The sequence below is a fragment of the Pezoporus wallicus genome, unplaced genomic scaffold (assembly GCF_028554395.1).
Source record: "Pezoporus wallicus isolate ANWC-B61680 ecotype Strahan unplaced genomic scaffold, APGP_CSIRO_Pwel_v1 contig_2908, whole genome shotgun sequence".
Classification (NCBI taxonomy): domain Eukaryota; kingdom Metazoa; phylum Chordata; class Aves; order Psittaciformes; family Psittacidae; genus Pezoporus; species Pezoporus wallicus.
The window spans coordinates 886436-910061 of NW_026642179.1; the positions used below are offsets into that span (position 1 = coordinate 886436).

General features: G+C 37.2%; 1 protein-coding gene across 23 annotated transcripts in view; it reads right to left on the reverse strand.

Moving 5' to 3' along the window:
* The window catches only part of PLEKHA5 (pleckstrin homology domain containing A5), a 159685-nt gene that overhangs the window by 53800 nt on the left and 82259 nt on the right, over window positions 1-23626 (reverse strand). For all 23 annotated transcript variants that reach the window (XR_008974753.1, XM_057428151.1, XM_057428158.1 and 20 more), the window contains exons 4-7: window positions 9581-9664; window positions 8474-8594; window positions 4592-4696; window positions 394-466 (exon numbers count right to left, since the gene is read on the reverse strand). Coding sequence is in view for 22 of the 23 variants with exons in the window: in XM_057428151.1 (XP_057284134.1) it covers window positions 394-466; window positions 4592-4696; window positions 8474-8594; window positions 9581-9664 (383 nt within the window). In the remaining variant the exon portion in view is untranslated. The remainder of the gene's footprint in view (window positions 1-393; window positions 467-4591; window positions 4697-8473; window positions 8595-9580; window positions 9665-23626) is intronic.

Sequence of the window (23626 nt, forward strand, 5' to 3'; positions counted from 1 at the left end):
CATTCCAAAGGCAGAGTTTCAGCTCCCCTGCACTATCCCTTTCCTATCCCCATTTTAGTTACTTAATTTGTATGAAAAATCACATTTAACCCGGCATATCTAGTTCCTAGCAACAGAAGCAGCAAGAAAACTACAATCCAGAATCTAATAAAAGAGGTGGCTGTGATTGTGTTTGCCCTTTGAGCATACCTGACAGGCAGAAAGCAATTATGTGAAGCCGGCAATTAAGAAAGAAGGAGGAGGGAAAAAAGAAAAGATAAAAGTAGTAGGCCTGGCTGTTGACAGCTATACAACTACTTTAATCCATTAAGTAGTAGCATCTTACTTCTTATATTTGAGTGGAATCTTCTTCCAGTAAAATTAGTAAACAAAGCTTTCCTAAGTGGAACTTACCTCTGTAATAGAAGAGACACAGATCTGAGAGCACAAACCACCGTTTCTTCCACAACTTCATTCCAGTACTATCCTGTATTAATCAAAGTGATCATGTAAGAACTTTCAGAATGTTAAGAGTAATAGTTCATAAAGTAAATGAGGTTCTACATAGTTATGGTAGTGTGCTAGTAGTTAATTTTCTTGGCTATGATGCTTAAAATATATTTGACTTCTCATCACAGACTTGACGCTGCAAACAAAGATCATAACCCAGGAAGCCTGAAGTTAACATGATTCAAGAATAAATAAGAGGCCATTATTTACACAAAAAGTATACTTTCTTTTAAAAAAGAAAAAAAGCAAGGTAATATTAGGCGAACCTCCTCCTTTGTTTAATGAAGAAACTCTCTGCTGAGCTTCATCTTCTACTACCACTCATATATCTACAGCAAATTTCTTTCCCAAAGAAAGTTTATTCCTAAAGCAATTTCATTTTCTTTTATGCTTATAACCAATTTACACAGTAAAAACCAGAATGAAAGACTGCCACCACTACTGCAGTGTAAATAAGCCAGAGTCTTGCAGCGTGCACATCCTAGTAGAATCAACTTTAATAAATATGTTAATCTGTTCCAAGAAAAAAAGTATGTGTGAATTATCAATACTCTTATAGTAAACAGGTTTTGAGATAACCAAGAAAAGGGATTCTATAATGAAAAACTGTGGGGTGGATTTGGAAGCTGTTTTGCTTGTTTGGTTTTTTTATTTTTTTTTTTGTGTGAGAAAAGTCAGTGTAATTTTTACCTTCATGTTTCTGCTCTTTCTGGAGTGGGGAGAATGAGCTGAAGGTGGAAGAAAGGGTAAAGCAAGCATTTGCTAGGAAATATTATTCAGAAAAAGTTCAGAAACTTTACAAACATTTTCATAAACAGAATAATTGAACACTTCATAGCACCTTCTTTCTGAGGACCTCAAAGTGGTTTAACAAACACTAATGAAGTCTGGAAGTGCTGCCCACAGCAGTCAGCTCTTATTTCACAGCTGGAAAGGCAGACACAAGGAGGGGAGACTGCTGCCCTCACATCATTGACAAGGTCACTGACTCAGCAGCAGATTAGGATGCAGAACTCCTGGCCCAAAGCACAACTGTTGAAATGTGAAAACACTCAAGGCTTGTTCAGTATAAAGGGTTATCACAAACCCTCAAACAGACTTTCTGAAGAGGCTGTTATTCAATGTCACATTTATCCCATCACTCGGAAACACCGGGTTTCTACATGTCCACATAAAATTCTGGCAGAAGTGAGACATGCTAGGAATGATCTTTCAGCCTTCTTCAGACATTGCAGAGGCATACATGAACTGATTGTGCGGTTCTTGTATTTTAAATTCTTTCCTACTTTAAAGTACATGCTTTCTGTATCAGTGGATTTACTATTAATTGTTTCCACTTGATTGTGATTATGTCATAATGTGGTAACAGTATGTTCAGAGTAAATACATTTCAAACAAAAAGGTGACTCTGGACTTGCAAATTAGCAGAAAAATGACAGAATAATAGCCTTACATTCAATGAGCCAGCACACCCCGAGTCAAACAAAACTTGCTGTTCTCTGTGATTACATAAACATGCTAAGAAAGTTACTAGCAAACAGAAACCTGCACAAGCTTTCACTCTGAATTTGCGAACATAGTTATCTAGTGGGACAACTCTTGACTAAATTGCCTCTCAATTACTACAACAACATAGAAACATGTAACACCTTTCCTTACAAAAGGCAATCCAATACCACGGTATTTAAATCATTTTACAGATAAAACCTTGTCCAACAGCATGCATTTGGACAGTGAGGTGGACTGAAAACTGGTTGAGCTACCAGGCCCAGAATGTGGTGATCAATGGCACCAGTGGCAGCTAGTTGCTAGTGGCTTACCCCAGGGGTTGACACTGTAGCCAAGATTATTTGGTATCTTCATTAATGAGCTGCTCACTGGGACAGAGTGCACTCTGAGCAAGTTTGCGATTAATATGAACTAGTAGGAGTGGCTGATACACCAGATGGTTGTGCTGGCATTCTGAGGGACCTTGACAGGCTGGGAAACTGGGCAGAGAAGAACCTCTGCTTCAACTGTGCTGTCAACAGATGAAGGGAGGACATCCTTCCTCTCTACTCAGCACTACTTAGGTCTAGCTGGAGTGCTAGGTTCAATGCTGGACTCACTAGCACAAGAGAAATGTGAACATACTGGAGTGAATCCAGCAAAGGGCCACAAAGATGATTAAGGGAATGGAGCATGTTTCATATAAAGAGAGGCTCAGAGAGCTGGGAATATTCAGGCTGGACAAGGGCAGCTTAGGGGGCCTCTTATCAATGTGCATAAACACCTGATGGAAGAGTAAATAAGATGGAGTCAAACTCTTCTCGGTGGTGCTCAGTGACAGGACAAGAGGCAAGGGGCAAAACTTAAGAAACGTGAAATTCCACCTGAGCAGAGGTAAAAATTTTATTGCGAGAGTAATCAAACACTGGCACAGGTTGTTCAGTGATGTTGTGGTGCAGGTTCCATACACGAGGTATTCAAAACCTGGCTGGAGGCAGCCCTGGACAACGTGCTCTAGCTGTGCCTGCTTGAGCAGGGAAGGTTGGGCTAGATGATCGTAAATCTGTGATTCTAAGATCTTAAAATATAGCTACTCTTTCTTCGTTAGTAAAATAATACGAATGTACAAATGGTAATATGAACATAAAGTACAATCTGTACTACTTTGTATGCTGAAAAACCGTGTTTTGACATGAAACAATGCAAACCAGACAGTCTTTAGAGGATTCCAAGTTAGTTCAGGTACTAAAACATCTTTTCAGACACATAAAACTCTCTTTAAAGGACCTCAGAATGAAAAGCTAGAATATAATGAATCCAACTTATTGAGAATTGGTAAGCAAAGATAACACAGATATTCATGTGCGCAACCATCTGTGCTGTGATTCAGGCTTCATATTTCAATCCAGTTGTTTCATTTAATTAATTAATTTAATTAAAACATTCATAAAACATTACTTAAGGAAGAAGTTCTTTACTGTGAGGGTGATGAGGCACTGGAACAGGTTGCTCAAAGAAGTGGTAAATGCTCCATCCCTGGCAGTGTTCAAGGCCAGGCTGGACAGAGCCTTGGATGACATGGTCTAGTGCGAGGTGTCCCATGGCAGGGGGTTGGAATTAAATTATCTTAAAGTCCCTTCCAACCCTAACCACTGAGTATCTAAACATGGAAAAATCTTCTACTAACCAGACACTACTAGGTCATTTTATTTGATAGTATTTTTTAAAAAGTGATTTATCAACAGCAGAAAGCTAGTTAGGTCATACCAGTCCATCAGAGTAGGCACAGTAAATGGCACTGCAGATTCAAAATTACACATACACATTTGCCTCAGCTGAGTTTAAATTACAAGTTCTTACAGGGTTCTTGCTGGATTTATAAAGTACATTCCCAATATGGCCTGATCAGTTTTGTTGTTCAATTTTCTGATCAAACTATTCTACTCTGATCTGCAGAGCAAGAAAGGGTAAATGGTTTAGTACTGCAGAATAGCAAATCTACAGCAGGCTAGGTACACTGTCACTAAATACTAAAAAGCACATACTTCAGATGAGTTTACATGCAATAGGAAAACCTAAAGTAGTATGTGGTTTTAAGATTATTATCTCTGAGTTAATAAAACAGCCATTCCTCTCTCTTTTCAAATGCAAAAAAAAATTGCTTGATTTCCCATTGTTATTGAAAATGTTTACTTTAAAATAAAATTAACAGATACAACCTAACAAAAGAAACTTTGGAATTAAAAAAAAAAAAAAAGCTGGACCATACATCCTTGTTCCATCATCTCAGCATGTCTGAAATTAATTTAGCTATTTACTACCAATGTCTACACAGATTTTTCAAGCCCTTTCTGTATTTTAGAGAGAAATATGTATATATATTTATGTTCTACACTGGTGTGACGCCCTTACCGATTTGTATAAGAATGTTATCCAGTAAGGAGCTAATTAAAATACCACATATCAGTTCCTCACAATTTATAGCTTCACTCTGGTATTGCTATCATTTTATGCAAATGATTGTCTTTTTTACAGTATACACCTTACTAGAAAAAATAAAGGGGGGGGGTGGGGGGGTGGCTTAGGGAGAGGGAGATGAAGAAGGGAAGAGTACCTGTTTGTAGAGCCAGCCACGTCTGACAACTGGTGCATTAGGATTTCTCTTTATTGAGTTTGATCGCTTTCCGAAATTATGAACCTTCTTTGAAGATCGTGATGTCTAAATTGAATTGAACAGGTTAAAGAAAACATTACATCAATATCTGTTGAAAAATTACAGCACATTTTCTTTTAAGTTTTTTCTTATACATGTTCCTCTGGGGGACTGCAGAATACAAACTATTCCATTTTTAGATAAATAATTGTTATGATGGTTCTGCTGGATTCAGCATTTCTTTCTTTTTCCTATGCAGAAAATTTAAAGTCAAATCCCAAGACAAGTACTTAAGGATTTTCTTCACAAGAAAAATGAACCAAATAGATAACTGACCTTCTTATAAGGTAGGAAGAAAGCCTACCAAGCTGTAGAAAGAGAAGTAAAACTAACAGGACTATCATTAATTATGAAAAACTGTGTCACTTGGGCAAGAAAATTTTACTCTTTGCTGCTTCCAACACTACCACTAATACACAAAAGCTTGCTTAGATTTCAACAAGATACAACTCCCTCTTTCCTAACAAATACTGTGTTTTTTCTAATTATTTCTTCCCTCTCAAAAGCCCCTTGTTCTGTATCTCTTGGCTGGTTTGCATATTATTTTACCTCTTTGCACTAAGGCCTGCTTTGAAACTTTTGCCCTCAAACTCATATTTGCTGTTGCTTATACCTTTAACAAACTTACAGCTATGCAATGAACACAGGTAATTCAGAGAAGTAGGATAAATAACCCATTTTAGATTATATCATCCTTCTACTTGAGTAACCAAAAGAAATAGGAAAAGGCATAAAGAAACATGCAGCACTTTGTCAATTCACACTTCATTCTTTTCAGCCTACATTTATGAAGTTTGTTCTGCAACGAACTGAGCTCAACTTGTGTTTACTTGTGTTTTAAATCCTTTAAGAATTGGTGCCTCAGAGACAATGCAATGTGATACAGCAAAGTAACCCACTCTGCAAATGCAAAGTTCAAATACATTTTTTAAGCTGTGTTCATGGCTCTGCTCCAAATTCACCATTTGATTTGAGACAACATAATCCTGTGCTTCAGCTTCGTCATCTCTACTACTGAGACTAATCATAAGGTTATGAAAGTTCCTAAAGGAGGAAGGCTAAACAAACACCCGTTTTTTATTGCAAATTAGGGTATGGGCTTTCTCTATGGGAATCCTCTCAACACATCACAGAACTGAGTTGGGTTTTATACATGCTTCATAGACAATTCCACAGTAAGTTTAAAATCATAAACTGAAAACTGTAATTTAAAATGATGTGCAGCTTTTGTCAACAATGCCATTAACTGAAGAGTACAACACAGCTTAGCCAAAACAAAACAAAGTAACTTTACAAGACCTATGTGCATTTGCCTTAAGTCTACACCACAATGAAACAAGGTCGTTTCATACTTCTTTGTTGAAAAAAATTGTGAGGGAATATAAAAAATACAGTGCTTTTAATTTCCCTTGGATACACAGAAATTTGACTCGACTCTGTCTGGAAAGCGAGACAGAGCACACAACTGAAATCTAATTAACAATAAAAGTAAAAATCTTCCACATTTCATCTGAAAAATTCTACCAGTACAAAATGGAAAAAGGTTCATAAGGAGCCAGGAGAATTGGGTCATCCAGCTCTATGAAAGGAATATACAGAGAACCTTTAACAATCCACAGCACATTATAATGTCAACTACACCTATCTCAGTTAACCTTTTTGGCTACTATACTGGCATATCACACAAAAGCTGTGCCAAGATTTTGATCAGAAATAATTTATAACATTCAAACCCATTCTAATATTAGGAAGTAAAAGCTCAAAACCTCTCAAGGATGTTCCAGACGTTCTGCATTTGTAAAATGGCTAATGCATTAAGGATGCTTCTGAAACCACAACCAACCATAAGTACTATTACTGTCAAGTCTACTAACAAAATTCAGGTAATTTAGATAGATATCTCTTAAGTAGGTCTGATAATAAACCATATTGAGTCCAATTCCACTGAGGTCACAGCAAAGTTTCAATGGATTACATCTTACCAACTGTGAATACAAACTTCCTTTAATTCAACACAGCATCACAAGTGCTTTCTAATTTTACTTAATACAAAAACCACTTTAGATGACTCATGATTATTTTACCACACACTGCATAAAGAGAGTAACTGTTCCCAACAAATTCTAGGCCTTGAGACAATGAGTATTTTAGGATACTGAAATACCAGAGTTGTATATATGAAGTAATTATGAGTTCTTAAACTTTCTAAATCACATCCTCCTCTTGTTATGTTTGGGGTCCTTGGCCATCCCATGTTTTCTCACACACATCTAATACATCACAGGAAGGAAACAGGAAGAAAGATAAAACATAAGAAATGAAGGGTTCAACTACTTTTTTACTCCATAGCTCCAAACATGCAGGCCATATTGCACAGCTTCAGCTTCTGGATAAAGGCAAAAAGAAGATAGTGAATGAAGGGTCCAATTTCTAACCACTTGCTGGAACGTACAGAAGATAACAGAGCCAGCAAACTCATAGTCACATCTGAGATCATCTGACCTGTTCTGAGAAATAGTCCTGGCAGCTGTGAAGCCTCCAAAACTAGACCTTATGGGAGGGACCCTGTACAGTTCCAGTGCTGAGAAAGAAGTCTGAAACTTCCAGTGACATTCACTCTTTTCCCAAACCTGAAGAAAACAAACACCAGCAGGGTTCTGAACTCTGGGCAACAAACCAGTCAGTACCTGGGGCTGCACAATTCATCACTCTGCAAGCTACTTTTCTCTCTGCTTAGCTGGTAGAGGTCACAGAATTTACGTGGGCTTTCCTCCCCAGTTTCAAAACCAGCACAGAAGTAAGTAATCAACACTAAACTTACTTCATACTTGAAAAACAGGGGTTGAGAACATTTCTGATAAGGAAATTTTCTGCATGTGAACTCAAAGAATGGAAATTGAAATCTCTGTTACTTTCAACTTCTGTTTAAAAATGTATTTCCAGTCTTCAAGGCTTACATTATCTTCCAAACCACAAACCAACCATGATGCTGCCTTCTGGATTTTGTAGGCAATTTCAGTGCCTACAAGATGGTTGCAATTTTCCATGATATGAGTGGATTTCTGCCTCAGCATTTTAGCTTGGACCAGAAGGTTGCTCTTGAAGCAAACCTCCCAGTCATTCACTCTTATTGTGCTTTGGTTTGCATAGTAGAGCAAACTGGACTTATATTAGATAAGACTAAAATGCAAGATGCTGTCTTGGTTTAACCCCAGCTGGTAACCCAGCACCATGCAGCCGCTCTCTCACCTAGGTAACCTATGAATCTCCAGGACTTTTAACAAGAATTTTCCTAGGAAGCCAAGACTTCAACTTCTGGTCCAATGACAGCAAATCATGTCATCTGCCCTTCAATTTTACCTCAGTCACCTTCCACCTCTCTTGTAAGTACTTCTTACACACAATTATAATTCTCTCCCTTTTACCTGGAGATCTAGTCAACTGTTTGTGACTAAGCTATTTCTGTAACAATGCTTACCCAGATGTCTGATCAGTCACTCAGCATTTTGCAGTTCACACAGAACACAAAGGTCAGATTCTGTGAACAATGTAAGTGCATGCAAGTCATAAGAGCTGTGATACCTGATAAAAATTACAGTTTCAGTGATAACTTGTTTCAGACACTTCAGTTTCCAAATTAAAGATGAAAAAAGCCAAGTGCCCTGGAAAAGATACATGCTTTGTTTCGCTTTTTTCAGTGGAATACTAATATATAGTCTATACTGCCTACTATCTTGTGGTCCAACTGAATAATTTTATTTTAATTTGGACATAAATACTTACTCTGCCCAAAGGGCTCATTGGATGAGCAGCATAATCTGATGTCACATTATAGTTAGTTGCTTCACATATCATGCTTATTGGTCGCTCCTTCTTTTCTTCAGATGTCATTGCTGCAGCAGTCCTGAAAATAGAATATGTAATAGCACTAGAACATGCTGTGTGTGCAGACTGCTATTAAAAAGCACCCCTAGATGTAGCCTAACACAATCTGTGTCCTACTTTTCCAATTTGAAAGCAATTCACACTTCATTGTAAAGTTACCTGCACTGTGTTTTAAACTTAAATCTATTATAAATGAATTTTAAGATGTTTTAAAATAGGATTTCTCTATTACCGTTAGGTGTTGGTGGGAGGGAAAAAGACAGGTATGAGCATGAGACAGAAATGAGAAGAAATGCTCTCCAAAGCCCCCATATGGCTTTGTCCCAGTTCAGTGAGAAGATGCACGTTTGTGAAATGTCACATATTGCATTTCTGATGGTTTTCACTACAGCCACAACATAACATGTTGCAGCAATGGTGGTGAGCAGGACACCCAATACCCAGCCGTATATAAAATATTGAGGTGAGGTATGACTTCTATGCATACCTTCTCATATTACTGTATATTCTACAAAACTAATGTAAAGATAACAAAACCAAGTTATTACCCAGAGATTCAGAAAGTGTCTCAACTAGCCAAGAAAACAACCAATTGAGGAGACACTATCAGGCAAAACACAATAAAGGCACATGAATGTCCCTATGTGATTCAAAAAAATATTCTTTTTTGAAAGTTTACTGGATTATTATATAAAATACGTCATTTGCTAATATTAAAGAATAAGTAAAGTGACAAGTGGCAATTCACACTGCATGAGCATGGTGCATTTCTACCATACAATTCATTTCGGCTGTGCTTTTTATCTTAAAAGTTATTATTAAATATTTAATAATACTCTGACATAATTTAAAACAATTACTCTGAAATAATTTAACAAGTAAAACTTTATACATGCTAATCTGACTTGGAAAAAGAAATACAGCAATTATCGATCACTGAATCTTACTTCAATATTAGTAAGTTTTAAAACACCTATTTTACAGACTGAAACAGATGTTACTTACTGTTCATTCACAACAAAAATACAGTTGTCCTGCGATGGCTGTCCTGTTACTGGATGTTTGCAGGTTACTTTTCGTTCATTATGACTGTGGAAGAGAGAGAAAGAAAAACTGTTAGGCAATATTTTCTAATTCAAGTATATAAATTCAGGACATCGGTTATATCAGCACAGTGAAAACATTCATGAGTATTTCATTACAGCATACAAGAATGCAGGTGTACACACACAAATGCATATATATATATGTAAACTAATAAAAAAGATGGTAACAAGTAGTAAAGAATCTTCATCAATACTCTGGAGAGATATGGAAAACACTGGCACTATGTTGGTAATGGTTTTGAATTAAAAAACTAGAGCAGTAAGAGTGTTACTAGTTCATATACGATCACCTATAATTCACTTCAGCTAAGTGTCTATATATTCATAAACAAGATTTCAGATAGAGACAGTATAAACGTAAGACAAACAACTGCTTTGTAGGGATAAAATATCATCCACAACATTGACTGATTGGAACAAGAGCGATGCATCACAATCACAGTTCTGACGGTGACTTTCTAATTCAGAATGCTACTCCCCTGTAGTGATTTTTGGGAGTACCTTCAAGTGGCAGGGAGCCTACTGCTGGAGGGCTTCACCCTCATCAGCACAAACCACTCACTTTGCAGTATCTAGTTCCCCTGAGCTGCAGGTGTTTCTACATCACAGCAGCTCCCACAATTTGGAAGAAATTGCCCAAATTCAACAACTAGCAGCTGCTACCTCTGAAGAAGGAAATGTTTGACTTGAGCCCTAGAGGGGAAGAAAGAGAAGGGGAGTAATTGCTTTTACCACCTACCAGATACGTCAATCAGCTGACAGCTATAACATGTGCCTGCTGCAGCCTGGGGCTTTTCTACCTGCTGCCTCCAAGGAAGTGGCAGGGTCCCAGCATCAGTTTTGCTCCAAGCTGGTACAGCAGCAAGACTATACAACTGTAAGAGGCAAGGGTGCCCAAACTGCAGAAACCCCCACTGAACTTTCTGGCCCCAAAATGTAGGAGAGAGAGCAAGAAAGGTGCACTGACAGAATCTAAACCTGGTTCAGTGATTAAAAAGTATACAAGCAGAAATCAGACACACATATGTTATTTGGATAACACATGCTTCAAAACAAACTCACCTCTTCTGTTTTTAACACTTTCAATAACATTTATAAGCAAAATGTATATAATACAAACCCATCAGTCTTGGAAATCAGCACTGTAAATCACAAAGAAAGTCATTCCATTTGATAGTACTTACTTTTGCAAAGAATATGTGATGATAATCTTGTTCATGTAAGTTATCTTACATAATACTATGCCTTTCTTATCATAAGTTCAGCCTTGAAAAATATTCTCGAACAGAGAATAAATTGAAAAAGAAAAAAGGTGCTTTAGTTGGAAGATAGCAGAAAAGGTGTAGAACAATAAAAACTTTGAATAGCACTTTATCCTTAACACGTACTTCTTTTATTGCCTATTTATTCAACCATCTTAGCTTCCAGAACTATGAAGCACAGCTCGTCTTGCAAATGTTATGTTGTCTACTCTTCCTGCTTAAGACAACCCAGACTTAACAAGACCATCTTAACGTTCCCCAAGTTTTCTGAAAACTCCTTTGGATCATAACACTTTGCAACTAGGGAGCATTACTAATTAAAAGCTACCTCTAAGCAAAAGCTTAATAGAATATTCATGCTACCTTTATGGTCAATGGATAGTTGGATAAATATGCATAAACCTAAAGTGCAAGATCAGAAAGATAGCCCAATTCTTTGCACTTTCTTTACTGGGATTTTAAAATCTTCTTAATACCTAAATGGACAGATGTGTTATCGAGCTTAACTAATGAGCTAGCAATCGCAGCTATTTTATCTTCACACTAAATTCAGCAGAATTCTAAGTTTAGCTTCTAAAGAAGCTTCCTGCTCCAGAAATACATCCGTTAGAATGAGGAGACAGAAAAGACATGACCCAAGTTTGTCTATGCCATCCCTAGTTGCCATGGTCCTACAATGCCTTTCAAATGAAAATGGCCGAGATTGAAGGGAATTAAGATTCAAAATATTCCTGAGGAAGCTCCCAGGGTTTTTTGTGATTCTTCTTTTTCTTCAGTTCCCAAAACCTTTCTTTTTGTTCTGACATTTCAGAAACTCTCACATCAAACTAAACAAACAAACAAAAAAAGACAAACAAACCCAAATTAAAATTATGGACATGAGCTGGCATTCCATAAGCTCTTCCAAAATGCTGCCATCTTAATCACATAAAACCTTGACAACTGGCTATCAGCTGACATACAGAAATGTAGAAATAAATCTATCAGGACTTCTGCTCAAGGACAACCAATACTCAGGACAGCTACAAAGGTGGCACATCCCATGTTTTATATGAGTGCACCTAGCTCACACTGACACAGGAAGAGGCCACAGTCAAAGAATGTAAAAGAGAGGTTATATCAAAAACAGGAGGGAGGGAAAGAAAGAAGGGGTAAGAAGAGAGAGATGAAAGGAAAGGAAGCACTGACACATATCTATTCAAGAATATTTCATTTCAGGCTTGAGTCATGTATCAAGTCAGTATTCCAAAAATATAAAAACATTTTTGGACAAAATACAGTTATCCTTACACTAGTGTTGAGATGTGTAAAGGAGTAGCCAACATTACATTAAAAAGGCAAAAAAATACTGTAGACATGAAACATTCTCCTGTGGGATATTTGCTTTCTAACAATTGAGGGACACTTCCTTCTAAAAAGGCAAGGCAAAAAAACAACAACCTTTTCTTCCTCTTCAGCTTAGACACAAGTGAAATCGCCTCAGTGAAGTGAAATTCAGCTTGTACAACTAAGCGTGACAACTGTAAATATGTCTAGCTGTTATGAACACATTTTACATACTTCCATTTGAAAACTTTCATTACTCATCTGAACTATTGCATTTCTGGCATTAATTTAGCTGATATTTTGACAAGACACCTCCAAATACCTATGTAAGGTGTAGACTAACTTGGTAATTATTGTCATAACCCTCCCACGTTAACAGTAGGTTAAAGCATTTGTTTTAACCTTGATCTTGCAGACTACTGAGAGTTTCATTAAAATGAAGGTATTTGCCATCTTCAATATGCGATTTAGACAGTTGTTCACTATAATAATACATATCAATAAATCTCAAGGGAAATAAAGAAAACTTTTTAACTGAGAACTCTAATCTCGATTTTATAGTGCGTAACTCGGAGGTTCAGCTCTGCATATTTATGTCTCTGCATTTCTATTATGTGGTAAGGAGTGATTCACATTGACAGAGGCAGCTGGAAGCCAGTGTGTTAACTTTTTTGTTATGCAGAGATACAGCTTCCAGGAGGTATATGGAAACAACACTCCTTTTTCTGTCCAATTTTTCATGTCAACATGTTTTGCGAACACAGTGCATCAATACATGCAAACACGCTGTTACACATACACTGAAGGATATAACTGACCCTTATTATTTTAGCATCCACAGTTAAAGTTGTATTAATAGCGTGCTATTAAAGATCAAGATGGATGCTATCAAAGATGGAAAAAAATCCCTCTGTATTTTATTAGTATTAATGAGCATACTCTCTACACTCAGCATATGGCACAAACTATTCCTTATTAATACTTGCTACTGGGATGTGTTGTGCACCAGAAATCAACACAGGTGACTAAGATGAGAGATAAGCATTTCAATGCAAAATAAAGCCTAGTTCTTGCATGTATTGAGATAATACTCCATTCCTGATCCCAGCAGTGGCCTGGGACAATGACCTCCTATAAAAGGATCAAAACCAACACAAAGCAAGCCAACAACAAATAAATAAACCCCCTACAACACAAAACCCTAAACAGACCAAAATAGCTCAAGCAGGGACATGTTACATTTTTGGCTAACTCAGTGCAAGACAAGAAGATGCGAATTTAACAGCACCAATTTAACTTGACCTCTTTTCTCCAGAATTTTTAACTTCTTCCCAAACCTTTCCTCTGAACACTGTGAGCTTTGGCATCATTTAGCAGGTAGCTTAGCTTTGGCACATGGACAAGCCCTCAGAGCAAAGCGATTTATCTTGTTCAGGTCGGAAGTTGACGGTAACCTTGAATCTAACTCATGGTATTTGCCTTCTTATCTACTCTCCTTCTCCTTTCCACACCTTGAGACTCTTTTCATCTCTTCAGAAGGCAGTATTGTTTTATTTTCTAGACATGTTCAAAAAACCCTACTGTGTAGTTTTAATCTACTCACTAAATGTACAGTCAACAGCAATCTTTTTGATGGCCAAATGTGATCCAAAGACTAATAAAAAAGTCCTCAAATATATCATCCAAGTATATTATTCTATTTGTAAGTAGCAACAAAATGCATAATTCCAGAAGCAGTACTTCCCGATGGAAGTCCTACACAAACAGGATTGTTTGGTTTTGTTCTATCTTGTGTTTTACAAGATTGCTGACCCAAAAATGCTGTGTAACAATGCTCTGTTCTAACACATACACCACTGCAAAACCAGGAAATTCAAAATTCTGTCCAGGCTTGACATTTTAAAACTACTATCATCTTTAACAGTACAGGGATTTTTTGCATAGGAAATAGTCAATTGGAATGGAAAAGAAAAAGAGAGACAAGTATTCGAGTCATACAGGAGGATGCACATGATGAAAAATTAAGGGTTAGACAATCTTTTCTCTGAACAGAGCAGCTCACTCAGAAGTGGCAAGAAAGATAAAAGTACTAGGGTGGGGACAGTTGGTTTGGGGTCTCTCCATTGTATGACTTGGCCGAATTCCCTGTCCTCTCAAAAAAAAAAATGAGCTGGGCCAGAACTCCCAAAGAAACATCTGGTTTTCTCCCACCAGAATTAAAACTAGATGCCACTTCAAAGTTTCTTTCATGCCCTGTCTTTGTAGACTTTATTTATGTGTTCCTAAATGCTAAGGCCTTCTCATTTGCTCATTCTCAACACCATCAAAGTAAAGGCTGAGTTCTACTTCACTGAAAAAACACAAACAAAATCATAAACCAGGATACAACTTTCAACAGGCCTCTGAATCTTTAATTTAGAAAGACTGTTCCTTTTGACAAGTGAACACTGAAGGACACATTTCGGAAGAATGCTACACCAAGTATCTGACTCCTAACATTTATTCTACATCTTAGATAAGATTCAGTCTGACAATTTAATCTGTCTGATGCCAACATGCGATCCCTATATACCACAAATATACTCAGAATGCATGGAGAGATTTCTTACAAAAAGCAGTTTTATGCATTTATAATACCTGCTTCGTGACAAAATACCTTAAAAGATCACAGTAAGGTAAGACTACCAAAATTACCAAAGCAATAAAGTCATCCTCTCTACATTAATGCTAAATTTTTGCACTGATATTTAAATAAGGTTCAACTGGATACAAACGTTAGACAAGTCTGGGCCAGCTTTACTTCGCTTCTACGATTCTATGTCATTCCTCAAGGTGTGTGTGTGTAGAAATAACATCAGCTGTTTTTACCTTGTGTGCTTGCTTTCTAATGTAAGAATGTCTCATTTCTAATTGAAATACATGCAGCAACTTACATCTAACAAAAAGTTGTCTGAATTTGGAAAAGTTTAAGTAAATGCAGTCCCTAAGCAACTGTTAGCACGGATGTGGTCTGTGGCTGTACCAGCTCTTCTATTTTGCTAAATCTGTAATGCCACACTGCACAGTAAATAGCAAATGCAAGCACTTTTTTGTCAGTGCTATCATACCCTAGAATTATGAGCCTTTTTTCAATTAAGCTTTTTAAACAACAACTTTGGAAACCAGGCTGCGTGGCTCCACTGGAAAACATACCAGCATGGTAACATCAGCGAGTGAACAAAAGAGGGTGTAAAGAGACAGCAAGTTTCAAAGCAAAGTGCTGACAGACCTGTATAACATTTGCTGCTAAGAGCAAAGTGCTTATAATCCTTTATGTGTGCAAACAAGTGGGGAGGTGCATGCAAAATTCTGCTAGTTTTCCTGGCAGACAATGCAACACCTAAACTGTAGCTGCTGCTGCCACCATTTTTTTGGTCTACAAGTTTATTTTTCACAGGCAACTTAGGCAACTCAGGCAACAAAGCTTTTCTCGCTTGAGCAGATATGATTAATATGCTCTCATCACATACTTCCAACGTAAAAATGTAAGTTCATGTGATTAAGTGCAAATATTAAAAGCTCTTTAAAAATGCTGGGATGAAATGTTTTCTAAAGTAGCATATATTGTATTAAAGATTGAAAAGCTTTTAGTAAGAAACTCTTCTTTCTAATCAAGCACTGCATTTTTAGAAAAAGGAAGTGTTGCTGTTTTCAGTTTTCCCAAAAATTTGTGGGAGGGTTTTTCATAGAGTCATAGACTGTAGATAACATAACTGGGAATTTGTAAGACTTGATACACACCACAGAAGCCAAACACCTGAACAGAAGAGTGACAGTTTGTGAGGTGTACTTGCCATGTGTCATCAATCTATATAACGTTTCACTACATACATTTTAAGCCCTGTGCACAGTATCTAATATGGTACCCTAATAACACCACTGCACATAAAGAATCAGACTGTAGTAAATATGATTAATACATCATTTCCTGTTTGAGAAAATAGCAGTGTGGGTGTTAGAAGGCAGAACTACCTGTGAATCTCAGATTTGACAGCTGAAATTCAAGCAGCATCCCTTAATGGTTAACTACCTGGAAAGCTCCCAACAACTAGAGTAACATAACAGTTCTGCAGTGAAAACCTACAATCTGTTTTCTAAAGAAAAATGGGATTTGGAGTGGCATGGTTCAGCAGGTGGCTTGTGGACCAGGAGAGGCACTGGATGCACCAATAGGGTTGCTACTACCTCTTCCTGAAGACTGACCATATAGTCCTGATTAGTTAATGCTTCCCAAAAGCTTGCTTCCCTGATGCAGGAGTCACACTGCTGCAGGAGGCACACTGCTGCCTCTCCTGAAGAGGTAAAGGGTGGAAGACATAAAAGCTGACATGCGGAGAAGACAACAAAAATATACTTTAACTTCAAAAGGGATCTCAATGGATTCAGTAATCAGATGACACAGAAAGAAAAAGAAAACTTTGGGTTTCATTCAGAAACAGTTGCGGGTTTGCTAACAAGAACAGCAAAGCCTACAGGCACTTACCTCAGGGTTTTTCTTTTTTTTCCCCTAACTAGTTTGGAGCATTCTCTGATACAGAAGTAGTATTTCAAAAGAGCCAGTGATTCCCCTTCACAAAATCTAGGTATTTAGTAAATAGCTATATTTGCTCTCTATTTACAGTTCTCTTACTAACGATCTGTTCTGCCACACATTCATTATGCATCAAATTTCTTTCTATCCCAGTTTTTACCATACTGTAACCACCGCATTGTGGGGTGTGTTTTGTTTTTTATTTATTTTTTTTTCCCTTTTCCTGCAATGTCGATAAAAGAGCACACACTATGAATACATGCTCATCACCTACTGCATGACTTGCATTTTCAATATTTAGCACTTAAAAGACTTGTCTTTGCCTCTCCCAGTTAAACCAGAAGACCACAAAATGATAAAATGTGCCTGTAGTTAGCCAAATTTCTACTCGTTTTGTGCAACAATTTCAATGCTTTCATTGTCATGCCTTCTTTCTCCCTCTACTTTTGACTTTTCAGTAACAGCGTACAATTACCTATTATAATTGTGGATTCTCATTGCCTCAAAATTCACATTCCACTTTGCTTCATTCTTGGTCTCCTTAGAGCTGTTAATTATCTTCACTCAAGTTTGTTAAAAGATACCACTTGCCCCATGTATTTTTTTACTCTTGTATCATATAACTCAGAATCTTGTTTAGTTTAGTCTCAAACTAAGTGACAGCCTTTAAAGAATAACTGCAGGAGTTACAGCATAAGTCAGTTGTTCAAATAAGCTACTGCAAAAACGTAAAGCTGCTTAATCTTATTGAGTTACAAATGCAATATATGAAAACATTATAAAAAATATGTATAGTTTCAGTAAACTACTACCTCAAATTCAACTTCAGGCTTTTACAAGACATTTGGTGAAATCACACTGGGTTGCTCCGCAGATCTAGGTAAGGACATCAGGATCAAAATCTGATATGCAATAACAGATGTAAATACTTTAAAAAGTATTTACTTTAAGTATTTAAAAAGAAAAAACCTCTTAAAAGTCTTCTACCTTTGGTCAGATTTCTCAGGGTACCTTTCCCTTATCCCATCTGTTATCATTTATGATTACACAGAAGTGTAACAACATAACACTACCTTCAGACAATTACATGACTTCCATGGCTTCTTGATCACTTTCTCAACGCCTTAGGAACTGGCATACTTCTGCAATCACATCTCTAGTGAACAGTCATTTTTATTAAATAACAACACACTTCTATTAATAACCCAGTAGAACTTAAAAAAGAAAGCCATGCTTATGACTAGGTCGTAACTCGACAGTTCTTCTGTCTGCTGAGAAAAGAAAATGGTCTGCAAAGTACATATATTATCATCTGGGAAATGCTTGGAAATATTTATTTTAACAATCTGACAGAAGAAAGCAGCTGAAATGCCTGTGCATTCACTTGTACATCAGTTTTAGTTGTGGTCCCAATTCAGACACATCCCGCATTTCAGAATTTTCCCTCACAATAGATCCTATTATGGAAGAAATAAGGATAGATGTTGAAATTTAGAAAAATAATTATTTTATAAATGAACAGTCATCACTAACACTTCAATCACACACCTTCTTAGAGCCACTGTAAGGATTTAATTGAATAATCTTGGTGGTCCACTGATAGAGCATATGCAAATATGTGCACCAGACCCCAGAGGATAATTAATTGAAGCTTACACCATGTGTGGGCCTGCATTCATCTCAGACAAAAGAGCACAAACTCTATTAAAAATATTCATTGCTTATGACGTAAAGTTCAAGTACAGAGACACATGGGGTATAAAACACGGCACTGAACTGGAACACTGAACGCGTCAGCTGCCATCTCCAAGGTCCAAGGGCGCAGCTGGGCCTTGCTCAACTCTCCTGTTTCTTTCAGTGCGTTGGGCTGCAGCCTCAGGAGCTGATCATTTCAGAAAAACAGTATTTTTGTCTTAGAAGAATAGCAGCAAGTTGTTTTAGAAGGCTCCAAACGACTGAAACATTAGCAACAAATAAAACTGGTTTGGGATTTGTTGGAAATCACAAGTAGATAGGAAGTTATTTCAGGATTTTCTCTGCACACTCATATGCTTTTGAAAACCTACATTGTTTTTTCGAAATGTCCACATATTATGTTAATGTTTGCACTTTGTGTTTATTTGCTCATATTTTATATTAAAGATAGAATCATAGAATAGAATCCCAGAATAGTTAGGGTTGGAAAGGACCTTAAGATCATCAAGTTCCAACTCCCCTGCCATGGGCAGTGACACCTCACACTAAACCATACCACCCAAAAGATCCTGGTGAAGATACAACATATTTTAATCTAGAGGTCTGAACACCAATCAGGCTTCTGAGAAACCCTGAGAACTGTTCTAACTGCAAAGAGGCCACATCTCCTCTTTTCTCTGGTTTTAAGTTCATCATTCCCTTCTATTTGTCTTGCTACCTTAAAGTATTTCTAAAAATTAGGCAGGCTACAACACTTCAGCAATTACTTCTTTTCAGAAAATACAACATTATAATATTATCCACAAGAAAATACTACAGGGTGTCACACTTTGACATGGTGCTAAGTCTTCTCACACCTTCATCTTAAGCATAAGCACAAGTCCTCATCAAGCAGAGAGTGCCAGGGCAGATGGACCCACTGTCTGATTTACCACAACATCTCTTACGCTCCTATGGTGTGTTTAACTCTGATTGTCAGAGTTAGGTGAAACTACTATGCCTAATTGTTGGTGCCAAGAATACCTGTCAGAGCAATTAGCAAAACCAGCCCCTTTACAGCATTGAATCTATCTTCTGCACTGTTTAGTGATACTAGTCTACAGCATTAATTCATTGCTTGGATGCATATGATCAAAAAATAATGGAAGCACAGGGTCTCATGCAACAAGAAAGAGGCTGAGAAATATGTCAGAGAGCCAAGTAGAGCCAAATGATGGCTGAGAACTGGAGGATGGCACCTTCCCTATGTTACCAAGCACAAAAGTGAACAGTGGGAGGGCAGTCTAAAGGAAAATATCCAAGGTTAGCTACAGGTGATTAGTCAGATTCATCTACAAAAATGCAATAAAAGCCCCAAACAAACAAAAAAACCACCCCAACTCTAAAATAAAGCTTGGGGTTGCTTTTTCTTGATCTGCTACTATATGCATCATCAGATCTGGCAGGAGCCACAGATACTGGAATATCTTTCTGTTACTTCAGAATGCACAAAGAAAAAGTTAGTAACATTATGATAGTGTTATGAAATGCAATCATCTGATACTTAAAGATTCCTAGCTGTGCAGTCTTTTATACCAAGCATCTTCCCCAAAATTATTGCAAAAATGCCAACTTAGTTGAATACTAAGAAAGAAAAAGTGATTAAAAGGATATAATCTTCCATGTAAAGATCATTCACAGTAAAAAGTGATCCATTGATTTTAGAACCTACCTACAAATAGCAGAAACACAAGTCAACCTGAATACAAGCTTAAGTACTATTTCCTTTATATAGTGTTTTAGCTACTTTTTCGACATTTCAATGCCACATTTCTGATAAAATAAATGAACACCACACCTCAGTGCTAGCAACAATTTATCACAACTTCAGCAACACACTTAGTCATTATTACATAAGGAAATAGAACAGATGAAGAGTAACTACAATACAAAATTGCTAGATTAAAGCTATTTGGCCTTCTTAAATAAAGAAAAAAAGGTCTGTGTGATGGGTAAACAAATGAACTATTCAGGGTACTTTCTTTTATGAAATGCATGTACTACATTAAAAAATAATTTGCTTTATAGAATGTGCTGTAAAGCATACAATCAGGTATTTTAAAAGGTGAATTTGCCAAAATAAGTACCACAAGAACAAGGTCATTATTCAATTATATCATTATTCAATTTATCAGATAAAGTTTTAGCATCCCATCTGATAAAGAGTTTACATCTACTACCCAGTGCTTATAAGCAGATTGTTAATCACTTTGATGCCTGTTGGTCTCATATAATCGAGCCATTAGTTCTAGAAGTTTGAAATTTTCATCTGACAAAAGTATTTCTTGGCTGCATCCCCTTGTATTTTCACATCTTCAGTTTCAGCACCTACACAGATTGCTCTGCGTTATCCATTTCCTTCATAAATGCCAAGGAACAACTACAGCTTATTTACAGAATGAACTATCAGATTTGTCAGCTATGTGGAAACATACATGGCAAAAAGTATTATTCAGTTTCTTAGTTTTATATCCTGACCCTCACAACCGTACCCTCTCCCCACAATACAACTGATATAACACTTAGTTTTTATTAAAAACTATCGCTGACCCAGCAACACACACCGCTTCAGGAAACAGCACACCAGGTTGTTTCTTCCAATTACAATCACAGGTTAACTGCAGCAGTAGGAAAGAACTGTGGGACAGTACCTCCTCTTGAACAGACATGATGCATCTGACAATCTTGTCAGCATTTTCTTGCATTAAATTCATACCTTAGTGAGAGCCAAAAGCCAGGAGGTGTTTTCTTTCACAGGTAGTTTTTTCAAGCTGTTGTGAAATTCTAAGCTGCTGGAATTGTAGCATGCCACTTGAGGTCTACATGCAGCCATCTTTGGCCAACTTTGGTAGGCTGCTCTCTTGCGTACTGAGTAATCAAATGTTAATAGTACTGGTGCCGACTTCTTGAGTTTTAATCCCAACAGCTAGGATTTTCTCATGTGACGTGCATACATGCACACACACCTGCCACAATCCACTAAAATCGAAATCCTGGTGAAGACTCATTTCATAAAGAAACACGTAATGTACAAATGACAAATCAGTTTGTTTCATTTGCGTCAGAGCAAGAGCTCAGGATCAAAGGGGAACCTGGATGGCTGACACTCGGAGTCGGTCACTTCTGTGGAATATTTAAATGACAAAGAAAATCCAATACCATGGTGGGAACGCTATATTGTATCAACCTCTTTTAGAACTTAAGTTTTTCTTATGTTGAATCTCACTTTAGAAGGAACTTTAAAGGACTACTAAAATCATACCCAGGAAGATAAATTAACTGCAGTTTACCATATGGAGTATTACTCATTTCTCCTTTTACCACTAGAAAACACGAACATAAGGAAGAGATCTGTGAGGCAGTGAGTTTTCATATGAAACGCAGAAGTGAAAACTCCACCTCCTCCACCCTCCCCCCCCCCCCTTTTTTTCCTTGCTGGATTACACATTCTATCACAAAAGCAGATTTTAGGCTACATTTCAAGACTATAAAACAGAAGTTTTGTTAAAAAAAAAAAAGTTTTTACACTTCCCACCTTATAAGGTGTTTCCAGAATCCAGAATCAGCAACTTCAGAGATATTCCTCATCTATAAAGTAACTATGCTATGCAGAATTTTTACAGATCTCCAGCTACTCAATACAGTTCTACATGTTAAATGCCTTCTGACACCAAATTGTTTCAGAATGGTTTTCTTCTGGCATCCACAATTTCTTAGCATTCTTTATATGTATTCAGCCTCTATATGGGTGTACCCCCTCTCCCAGCTACAAAGGATGGGGATTTGAAATGCATTTACAGCCAGCAGGTTTATAGCAGCACAATACTTTATCACTGTTACAAAGCAAAAGAAACCCACCACAACTAGATGTTGCACTAAAAAGACCTCATGTCCTTCCTCAGAGAAGACAGCATTGTTCATTTGTTTGTTTGCTTTAAACTCAAGATTCCTGACGTTCACTAAAGATTGAGGCACACTGTAGACCACAGAGCAGGTATCACAGACCAGCTCTAACTCCTTACCAGCCTTTTATTGCGTATGCCTGCTCTGACTAGCACAGTAATGAAATCCCTAAAACAGGCTGCTGTCTACAGCTGTACGTACAATAATGTTAGTCCTCAATGATGGACTTGACAATGAAAAAGCAATTTAAAACCATAACCTTTGAAGCTATTCATGAATATTATTAATTCTCCTTCTATCTCATTTGAGTCTCATAAAGCAAAGGAAAAGTGGAGGGGAAGGAGACAATTCATCAGGGAATTTCTTATTCCACATGAAAAATGGGCCCAAAAGTAAATCTTGCATGTTGAAAACAAAATGTCACTTGAATAACTCTTCAGTCTCAAAGTATGGAGTTTGGTTGTACTATTGCCTTAGGCTGGGAAGCTTCCAGATGTCCACAGACTGCAGGGTGTGCTAACACTCAGTTTGCTCCTGTTCCCTGGATGTCAGGGCAGGGAGTCTGAAAATGCTCTGCCAATGACAAGTCAGCAAAAAAACTTGCCATGAGTTCCTCCCTCTTCATGCCCTTTCCCTGGTGAAAACTAAAGCAAAACCATCCAAATCAAACAATTCAACCTATTAATGCATTTCAAAAGAACAGAAACTGTACAAGGCAAAATACATATTGGTAGATCAACTTCAGATAAAACTTATTTTCTCTTTTACTTGGATAGTTCCAACACTGAAAATGACTGGGATTGCTACATAACTAAGTTTTTCATGATTTAATACTAAACTAGAAGTTTGATCCCACAGTACGTATTTAATAGACACAAACACTGTCTTCACACAGTGTCTTCAGTATTTAGTAAGAAAGAAACATTCTAGAAGATGGAAACAAGTCAATATATGAGGCAACTGAAATGAAATGTTACGTCCAAGCAGTAAATTCAACAGCTTCACCAAAAGCATGTGTGAACAAGTGGTAATGCCTTGCCATGAACATTGCTCATACTTTTCCTCATTAGGTAGAAGGTATTTTGAGGTAAAGAATTTGTTCAGTGATGATTGTTCTAAACTATTTCACTGCTCAGGTGCAGGAAATTCA